At 44.5% G+C, this 10,209-nt stretch overlaps 1 protein-coding gene across 1 annotated transcript; it reads right to left on the bottom strand.

The window, feature by feature from the left end:
* Nucleotides 1–1,936: 1,936 nt before the first annotated feature.
* LOC106089591 (maltase A2) lies at nucleotides 1,937–9,718 on the bottom strand. Its single transcript, XM_059370346.1, has 4 exons — nucleotides 9,206–9,718; nucleotides 8,767–9,143; nucleotides 2,126–2,878; nucleotides 1,937–2,061 (listed from the first exon to the last, which is right to left on the bottom strand). The coding sequence occupies exons 1-4, from the start codon at nucleotides 9,704–9,706 to the stop codon at nucleotides 1,986–1,988; spliced, it is 1,707 nt and encodes a 568-aa protein (XP_059226329.1). The 5' UTR covers nucleotides 9,707–9,718; the 3' UTR covers nucleotides 1,937–1,985.
* Nucleotides 9,719–10,209: the final 491 nt, after the last annotated feature.

Consider the following 10,209-nt stretch of genomic DNA (forward strand, 5'->3'; position numbering starts at 1 on the left):
CTTTTTTCGTTTGCGTGGGTCGTCAACGTTAGGGGGTCCGTTTTTATACCCACCACCGAAGGATGGGGGTATATTCATTTTCTCATTCCGTTTGCAACACATCGAAATATCCATTTCCGACCCTATAAAGTATATATATTCTTGATCAGCGTAAAAATCTAAGACGATCTAGTCATGTCCGTCCGTCTGTCTGTTGAAATCACGCTACAGTCTTTAAAAATAGAGATATTGAGCTGAAATTTTGCACAGATTCTTTTTTGTCCATAAGCAGGTTAAGTTCGAAGATGGGCTATATCGGACTTTATCTTGATATAGCCCCCATATTGACCGATCCGCCGATTTAGGGTCTTAGGCCCATAAAAGCCACATTTATTATCCGATTTTGTTGAAATTTGGGATAGTGAGTTGTGTTAGGCCCCTCGACATCTTTTGTCAATTTGGCTCAGATCGGTCTAGATTTGGATATAGCTGCCTTATAGACCGATCCTCCGATTTAGTGTCTAAGGCCCATAAAAGCCACATTTATGGTCCGATTTTGCTGAAATTTGGGACAGTGAGTTGTGTTAGACCCTTTTACATATTTCTTCAATTTGGTCTAGATCGGTTCAAATTTGGATATAGCTGCCATATAGACCGATTTCTTGATTTATGGTTTTGGGCCCATAAAATGCTCATTTATTGCCCGATGTCCCCGAAATTTGGAACAGTGAGTTAAGTTAAGCCCCTTGACATACTTCTGCAATATCGCACAGATCGGTCCAGATTTGGATATAGCTGCCATATAGATCGATCCTCCGATTTATGGTGTAAGGCCCATAATAGCCACATTCATTATCCGATTTTGCTGAAATTTGGGACAGTGAGATGTGTTAGACCCTTTGACATATTTCTTCAATTTGGTTTAGATCGGTTCAAATTTGGATATAGCTGCCATATAGACCGATTTCTTGATTTATGGTTTTGAGCCCATAAAATGCTCATTTATTGCCCGATGTCCCCGAAATTTGGAACAGTGAGTTAAGTTAAGCCCCTTGACATATTTTTGCAATATCGCACAGATCGGTCCAGATTTGGATATAGCTGCCATATAGACCGATATCTAGGTTTTAGGTTTTGGGGCCATAAAAGACGCATTTATTGTCTGATGTCGCTGAAATTTGAGACAGTGCTTAGTGTTAGGCTCTTCGAGATGTTTATGCAACTTGGCCCAAATCGGTCCAGATTTGGATATAGCTGCCATGTAGACCGATATCTCGATTTAAAGTCTTGGCCCCATAAAAGGCGCATTTATAATCCGATTTCACTGAAATTTGACACAGTGACTTATGTTCGGCTTTTCGACATCCGTGTCGTATATAGTTCAGATCGGTATGAGGTATATGAGTATAATATATGAAATTTTCACCGAATTTTGATGAAAGGTGGTTTACATATATACCCGAGGTGGCCCGGCCGAACTTAACGCCTTTTTACTTGTTAATGTATGTCGTTGAGCATTGCAACTGGTCCAAAATCGACTGAGCTGAAGTTTTGCATCTATTGTTCCACAAGCAATTTCAACAATCGTGGCAAATATCGTACAAATCGGTCTATAACCTGGTTAAGTTCTCCTATAAGCCGATTACCCGATTGGACACCTTGGGAACCTGAAATCCGATTGGGCAGAATTTGAATGCAGTATTCCGTTGCGATAGTATTAAGCTTGGTCCAAATCGATCCACTACTTAGTAGAGCTCCCATCTAAACCGATTCCCTGATTAGTCTGATTTGGAAGAGATTTCGTCTGTAGATATTTTTTGCAGAATACATGGTGGTGGGTTCCCAAGATTCGGCCGGGCCAAACTTAGCACATTTTTATTTTTTCTTTATTTTCTCTTTAAAGAACTTCCTCATGCAATGTAAATATTGTTACACTATCGTTATTTAATTCACATACTGCAAATGGTATATATATGACATTATGTACACATGTGGACTTATAAACATTATCGTTCCATCCAACGCAGTACCACTGCTTCAAAGGGCATTAAGTAAATGCGTCCATTCAAATCTACCTTATCACTATAATAAAAAAAAGAATGAGAGAAAAAAGTAAATATAAATGGAAAACACTTCAAACTCTTACCCATTGTTGTGTGACGAATGTGGACTCACAAGCACATATTCGAAAGTGCGACTGGCTATCTGCTCCACATATTCCAGTTTGTTGCCCATATTGACCAAGACCATGTACTCCTCACGATTGGGTACAGCTCGAACAATTTGAAATACTTGCTCCGACAGAGCTCTGTAGGAAAATCCATTCTGCTCTTTGAAATTGCGAAAAGCTGCAGTGTGTTTTAGAGACTGCAAAGCCTTAAGAATATTCAAACTGCTGCGGCCCACCATTCTTTCGGTTTCCACATTGTACATCATATAATCGCTGGATATGGGTAACCATGTGGAAGGTCCATCAGTAAAACCAGCATTAGTTCCGGGAGTCCATTGCATGGGCGATCTTTCGGGATCACGTGAATCACAAGAAATCGAAGTACATTCGGTGGGCACATTGGACATGCCAATTTCTTCACCATAATAGGTGACGGAAGCTCCTGGCAAAGTGTTGACAATAATATTGAGAAGATCAACTTTATGATGACCCATACGATCAGCTACACGATTATTGTCATGGTTGCCCACCACCCAATTGGCGGTTTGATGATTCGTCCACATGGTGTGCATCCAATAATTAATAGAATTTTCCATATCTCGTGCAGTGGAGTAGCCATTCAGATACATCAAATTGAAGTTCATGGGCAAATGAGCCCCAGAGTGAGTACCATTGCCAAAGTATTCGCTTAATGTCTCTACTGAAGAATAGGCCTCGGCCAATAGGACTCTAAAAAGATAAAAAAGAAAGAATATTGAGTTGTATTAAAGCACATGAGGATGCCTTCATAGAGGACCAAGAAACCAGACAATGAAATGTAAAGCACTATTTTTGTTGAATTCATATGTTGAACATATTTACTGACCATGGCAAGGTTAGGTTAGGTTGAAGGGGTCGACCACCAAAGGTGAGTTCACTCGGAGGACAGTTTGGCCTATTGTGGTACCCTAGAGAGAGAAGGGGAAGAAAAACGAAAATGTGAGACCTCATACTAGAGGTTATACACTTATAAAAGAAAAAGACAGGAGGAGTGGTGAAACTCGAGTGGAAGGTGAAGAACCGCCCTTCGATACGAAAGCACGGACCTACCTATGCCGGAGCCTGTGTCAAACCCCCGGTGGAACCATCCTGTTCCCTCAACAAACCTCAGGAGATATACCAGTGCTACATTCGCAAGTTCACCCAGATTACAGAAGAAACGTCTCCCCAGAAAAGAGAGCCTACGTCTTAGCAGACCCGAAAGGAACACAGCAAGTGCACAATAGTCTCCTCCTTATCCTCATCGAGGCAACTCCTACAGAAGTCATTGTGAGGTACCCCAAGCGCGCCGCCATGCGGCCAATGGCACAATGTCCGATTATGACCCCTGTCAAAGTACTCATCGACCTCTTATCGAGCGCCAGCAATTCCCTCGTCCTCCTTCGGTCGATGACCGGCCATAGCGCCTTCGCAGTGCGGCAACCATCTACCGTGTTCCACCTCGCCACCGATGCCGCCCTAGTATCCCCTCTGCTGTGTTCAGTAGCTCGACAAATGGCACGTAGGCAAGACCGATAGCTGCTAATCCCATGGCAGCCGGTTGTACGTACCGGATTGACCCGATGGAGTTCTTCATCGGCAAGGGCTGCCGCCTCAGTGTATAACACACTGCTACAACAACAACAACAACAACAACAACAACCGATGACTGCATGACCGCCCTCGTATTTCCTGGAATCCCCTCATGCCCAGGAAACCATGTCAGCGTCACATCGTGGGCCCGAAGCCTATCCAGGAATTCCAAACAGTCCGCCACGCATCTCGACCTCACCATCCACGACCCCAAAGCCTTGAGCGCCGCCATACTGCCCACATAAATTCTGAGTTTCGAGGGCGGTAGGCACCTTGCCAGAATTTCTCTTGCGGCTCTGCATGGCACAGTCCTCCTCCTGAAAGACCGTACACTCGTCCGGCAGTCTCTGAGACATACTGATATTGAGTGCATCAGAGTAGACCCCCAATCCAGTCCCTGACTCCATTTTGGAGCCATCTGTGTAGATCGAAGTCCCATACTCCTCAAGTACACCATCCGCTCTTCATTCGTCCCTCTCAGGAAAACGAATAGGGAATGATCGGTGTATCCCCGTTTAATCGGTGTATCCCCGTACGGTCCAGTGAGGCGCCTATCGCCCCAATCTCCACATTATTGAAAGCCCCCTTAATATCCAAGAAAACCGCCAAAGTGTAATTCGGCTGCATTTGCCGGATTGTAATTGAGCCAGAACTACTCTGGTTTGCCTGGGGAGGTCAATTTCTGCAGGTGCAATGGGAGGCGGTCGTTCTCCAAGGACCGCAGTTACCCGGTAGCTATTTTACCGTATCTCGTACCGTGTCTGCATGAATGTTGTCAAGACCCGCTTGATATGCCGCTTGATTTAGAGGCCAATTGATTTGTACGTGGTCAACAAGGTTTCTTTGTTAGCCGGAAAGTGACTAGAGAACTTTGTTTCTACTTTTGACTTTATCGCAAATTGCTGTGGCATGTGAGGAGCATTTGTAAGAGGTGTCAGATGTGACACTAAGTATTTTGGGGCACTTGATGGTCGGAGTTGTCACTCTATCGACCATCATTTTCAGCTCCCTACGCATGCGTTCAGAGAACAATGTGGCTGAAGATTTGGTGGGAGATATCTCGAGGTTTCTTGGAGCGAAATGCGAGGCGAGGTCGTTCGTTGAGTTAGACGTTTAACCTATAGCAGATATCAATGGGGGGGGGGGGGGCCTGATGCTATGATCGTACAATCGTCCGCATATGTTACAATCTCTTTACCGTCTGAGGGGGAGAAGGGGAGGGCCTTGTGGAGGATAGGTAGAGGTTAAACAGTGCCGGATATATCACCGGTGTTTCGATTTCTTCTCCCTAAATTCCACAAATGACTGGCGACCACACAGATTGTTCGCGACCCGGCGTTTCAGGACGTATTGGCGATGTCCACAAATATTTGGCATGTCTGATCGTGTCGAGTACCAATGATAGGTCCAGTGCCACGAGCACCATACTATCACCTGGCCTGGGCTGATTGAAACCACGGCAAATGTGTGCGGTGATGGCATGCAAAGAAGTTGTTGTGCTATGCCGTCTTCGAAATTCATGCTGATGCTCGGCGAATGGAAATTCTCCAACGTGGCTCGGGTGGAGTAGTCTCTCAAACGTTTTGCCCACTAGTGGGAGAAGGGAGATCGGTCTGTCTATCGATCTACCACTCCCCCTTACTTGGGTCCTTTCCAAGCATCAGTAGCGAAATCACTCTACCCATCTTCCAGACATCGTGTACTATATGAGTGGTCAAAGACAGGTTGAGGACTGTTGTGAGGTACTCGACTCCAGGTTGATCCAGATACTTCAGCATCAGTGTAGAGATTTCGACGTGACCCAACGCCTTGGCTAAGTTGGCGCCACGGATGACATTTTTAACTTTGTTCACAGTAAATTGTGATGGCTGCTCTTCGGCTCGGAGAGCACGGATACTATGAATGGATCTCCTCCTAGTCCTGTCACTCTCGGGATGCACAATTAATTGTGGGTTGAATGCATTTCTTCGGATCAGTCACAGTTACATCACCCAAAGTGACTGAGGTCCTATCATCCCTTCTACCGCGGGTTCGAGAGTGGCCTAACAGTAGACCACAATCTGCTTCACCTACACCAACCATAAATTCCGTATATGTTCGTTGACGACGATAAGAAACCTGGAAGGGAGTGTAGAGGTTTCAGATCGGATTCCTGAGACGACACTTGCGGTCGATTGCCAGGCACTGCTGCCAGCGGCACAGTCTTGGACTGACGGAACCCTAATATTGCCTTCTGGAAGATCATGTTACACAGATGGATCAAAGCTAAGGGACAGAGTAGGCCTGGGGGTCTACATTGAGAACCCAGGGACTGAGATCTGTTTTGGACTGCCTGACCATAATACGGCCCTGCGGTCAGAGATCCGGGTGATCATGGAATGCATGAGTTGGTGTGGTATTAACGCGAGAACGTCGAGTGTGAACATCTTAACGCACAGTAAAATGGCCATAAGAGCAATAACAACCAAGCCAGTAAGGTCACGAACAGTCTTCGACTGTAAAAAGGTGATGAACGCTTTCTCTGAGGATGGCACAATCCGCCTCGTTTGGGTGCCGGGCCATAACGGAGAAAGGGGGAACGAAGTAGCAGACGATTTGGCAGTGAAGGCCAGAGAATGGCCGTCGATAAACTTGATTAACCCGAAGCCTTTCGGGGCAATGCAGGCCGACTTAAGGGCGTGGAGGTCATGTAACACTATGGAACAGCGAAACAGTCCTTAGGCCGGCGAAAATCCTATGGAGTGATCCTGATCGTGAGAAGACAAGGCTATTACTGAAAAGAAGTAAGAAGGAGGTCAGTATAGCCTTTGGTGCCATAACGGGACACATAGGACTAAGAGCTCACTTATGCAAAGTCGGTGCGGCAAGTAATAGCATGTGGGAATGATGAGACGTTGGAGCATTTCCTGAATCATTGCCCGGATTTCGAGTCTAACAGACACCGGTACTTAGATGGGACACCAACTAAAGGGAGTGGTATGGAAAACAATTAAGGATTTTGTTAGTAACACGGAATTCCTAACTTAAAATTTTCTGTTTTCGAGGTTACTTTTCAGTTTTTAAAGCGCACAACAAGCCGACTACAAGCTTAGGTTATGTCTATAGTGGCATGGAACAGACTAATATCTGCACACTCTTTTCAATCTAACCTAACCTAACCCGGTTTATTTCCAGATGCAGCTCGCTGATTTTGGGTTTAGTGGGGTCCGTGCAACGCTTCCCATCACGCTCGTCTGAGATTACCACTGCCAACGCGTGCACTTTGGGTATTCGACCAGCTGGTATAAAACGAGCGGCTGCTGCGTTAAAGATGTCTCTGAATTACCTCCGACTCTATTGATTGATAAACGTCTGGCGCTCAGAGGCTATGAAGTTGGGTGGTCGGTCCGTGGTGAGAGACTCTCAGTCAGACACTCTCAGACACTCACCATTACTCTCAGTGAGAGAGAGAGAGGTCTGGTCCCAAAGAAATGACGGCTTATAAGGATACATCACTCAGGAGAACACGGAATGCAATGGAAATGTCTGGCGAGCTGCTGCTCCTTCTCGTATTATTAGTGGGGGCATCCTAATTTTAACGCGTAGAGAGCGAGGTCTGGTCCCAAAGAAATGACTGCTTGCCAGTTTACGACACTCAGGAGATCGGTAGATGCAATGGAAATGTCTGGCGAGCTACTGCACCTCCTCATAATCCTAGGGGGGGCATCCTAATTTCAACATGCAAAACGTGCAGCCTTCAATCTGCTCTACCAAAGCCATAACACGCTGGTCTTTACCTAGGGGAGCATGCCATGAAATGTGATGCGCATTAAAGTCTACTAGAACCAGGTGATTGTGGCCATACAGTAACCCACTTATGTCGTGCTTGTATGCTTGGCCATTTGCTGGGTCACAACTACTAACCGGTTGTACAGCTCTATAACGGCATTAACGGACCGGACTGCTATCCCTCTTCACTCAGTGTTCCAATCCCTTGGCAGCCGGTTGTACGTATTGGATTGACCCGATGGAATCGGCAAGGGCTGCCGTCTCGGTGTACAACACACTGCTACAACAACATTAAGGAAGGTCAATCCCCCTTCTTCATTCCTTAAGTGATCCTTACGTAGCATTATGTAACATTGTATCTGTGACAACTGTGCAGGTTGCTGTCTTCGGGATCGCAGCAACCAATATGTTCTTGCGATTCATAAAATTTGCTAACTCGTCGATCTTGCCTCTGAGACCATTGTAATTCAATTCCAGGAAAGATACACTTGACTCTATTGGCCCGGCAATATTGGGGCTGGGATGCTGCTGTTGAGTATATTACCGCACGGGAGGGGTAAGGGGGGGTCACATAGTCCGACGATGCGGACGCAGAAGACGGAGACGACGCATGTAACTCACTGCCGTCTATGTTCGCACAGCACCTTGCAACGTATTCAGTGCGACTATACTCCCGTAGTAGGGCATGAGCAAGTTCGGAAATACGTCCTCTTCATGCACCGGTTACACCTTATCGACACCGACTTATGATGGAAGAGGTTCTGCACAGCCAAACTAGTGCCTGGTTAGAGATAGCTCCCATTACATTCAATCTTCGATTAAATTTTTTTATCTTTTGGAGTCCGCAATTCTTATCCGAATTGGCTGAAACTTTGGACAAGATATCTGCTATGACAACATCTGTCTCAAGTTTAGTTTAAATACTCGTAGATTTATAACTTGATAGAGCTCCCATAGAAATTAATCTTTTCATTGAGTTCCCCTCATATCCACCACCGGTTTTACTTCATGAACCGCAATTTTTATGCGGGCGCAATTTTTATGCGATTTTGCTGACATTTTGTTAGAAATGTTCACTTCTTCAACCTTTGCAAGAGCATTTATCAACCCATCTTCTCAATGTACACAATGCTTTCCTTTCCATTTGCCTTAATACCTCCGGATTTTGGCCGAAATCTGTTCAGTTTTAGATATATGTTTGTCCGATTTGGACATAATTACCATAATATCAAGCTTACCTTGTCTCTCCACCATTTTTCTTCTGATATTGCTCCAGAAATTCTCTCCACTCATACAGCAGTTCAATGGTGGCATATTGATCCTTGGTATGGATATGATTATGATAATCATAACTATTGGGGTTATTAGACCAACCGGAAAGAGGTTCATCCGGATATGAGCCATCATCATTTCGTTTTTCAAAAATATGGGGTACAGCATCTATCCGAAAACCATCCACACCACGGTCTAGCCAATATTCCAAAACTTCCAGCATATGTTGACGTACCAAAGGATTGGAGTAGTTAAGATCGGGTTGTTTATCCTGGAATTGATGCAGATAGAATTGTTGGCGTTCCGCATTCCAGGTCCATTGAGAGCCACCAAATACAGAAACCTGATAGCACAATAAGAACAAAGATTACAAAGAATTTGAATTGAAAGAATTCCAATTATTACCCAATTGCTGGGAGCAACTCTTTTCGAAGGATCCACCGCATCCACTTTGCCATCATGCCACACATAGAAATCCTCAAAACCCTCCTCTCGCCTTATGGATTTTTGAAACCATTCACATTTGTCACTCGAATGATTGGGAACAAAATCCAATAGTATTTTAACTCCCAATTGCTTAGCTTTGGCTACCATGGCATCAAAATCATCCAAAGTGCCAAATATGGGATCGATTCGGGTAAAGTTCGATATGTCATAGCCAAAATCGGACATGGGCGATTCAAAGACGGGTGATAACCATGTAGCCGTTATGCCAATCTCCTTTAAATACTCTAATCGAGAGGTTATTCCTTTTATGTCACCCACACCATCGCCATCACTGTCCTGAAAGGAGCGTGGATATATTTGATATAAAGATGCTCCCTCCCACCAATCCACTGCATTTGCAGCGGCTACTACGGATGAGGAAAACGCCAAACAGAAAAGTAGAGCCAACGCAAGCTCCATCCTGCTCTTCGTGTTATTGGAAACTGAATGTCATAGACTTACGGGCAATTGTTTTTACCCATTGTAGCATATGAATTCATTCGCATTGAGTGTGGAATTCGATTCGATTCGATTCAAATTATTAATTTATTGAGCGATTATGAAAATATTTTGATATAACTTTGATAGGGTTTATCGGCAACCAAAAGCCAGCACACAATCTTTATGTGCAGTTTATGGTAAATTATAAAACTAATTATATATTAAGGAAAAGATTTTCATAGATATGGACTAACAAAAAAATTCTAGTTTGACCTCAAAACTGTCATTTGAAAGTACAGCACGGGATAGCCTTATCTAAGGTGCAAATAGTTATTTTTATACCCACCACCGAAGGATGGGGGTATATTCATTTTGTCATTCCGTTTGCAACACATCGAAATATCCAATTCCGACCCTATAAAGTATATATATTCTTGATCAGCGTAAAAATCTAAGACGATCTAGACATGTCCGTCCGTCTG

This window comes from Stomoxys calcitrans, chromosome 5 (assembly GCF_963082655.1).
Source record: "Stomoxys calcitrans chromosome 5, idStoCalc2.1, whole genome shotgun sequence".
In the NCBI taxonomy this organism is placed as follows: Eukaryota; Metazoa; Arthropoda; class Insecta; order Diptera; family Muscidae; genus Stomoxys; species Stomoxys calcitrans.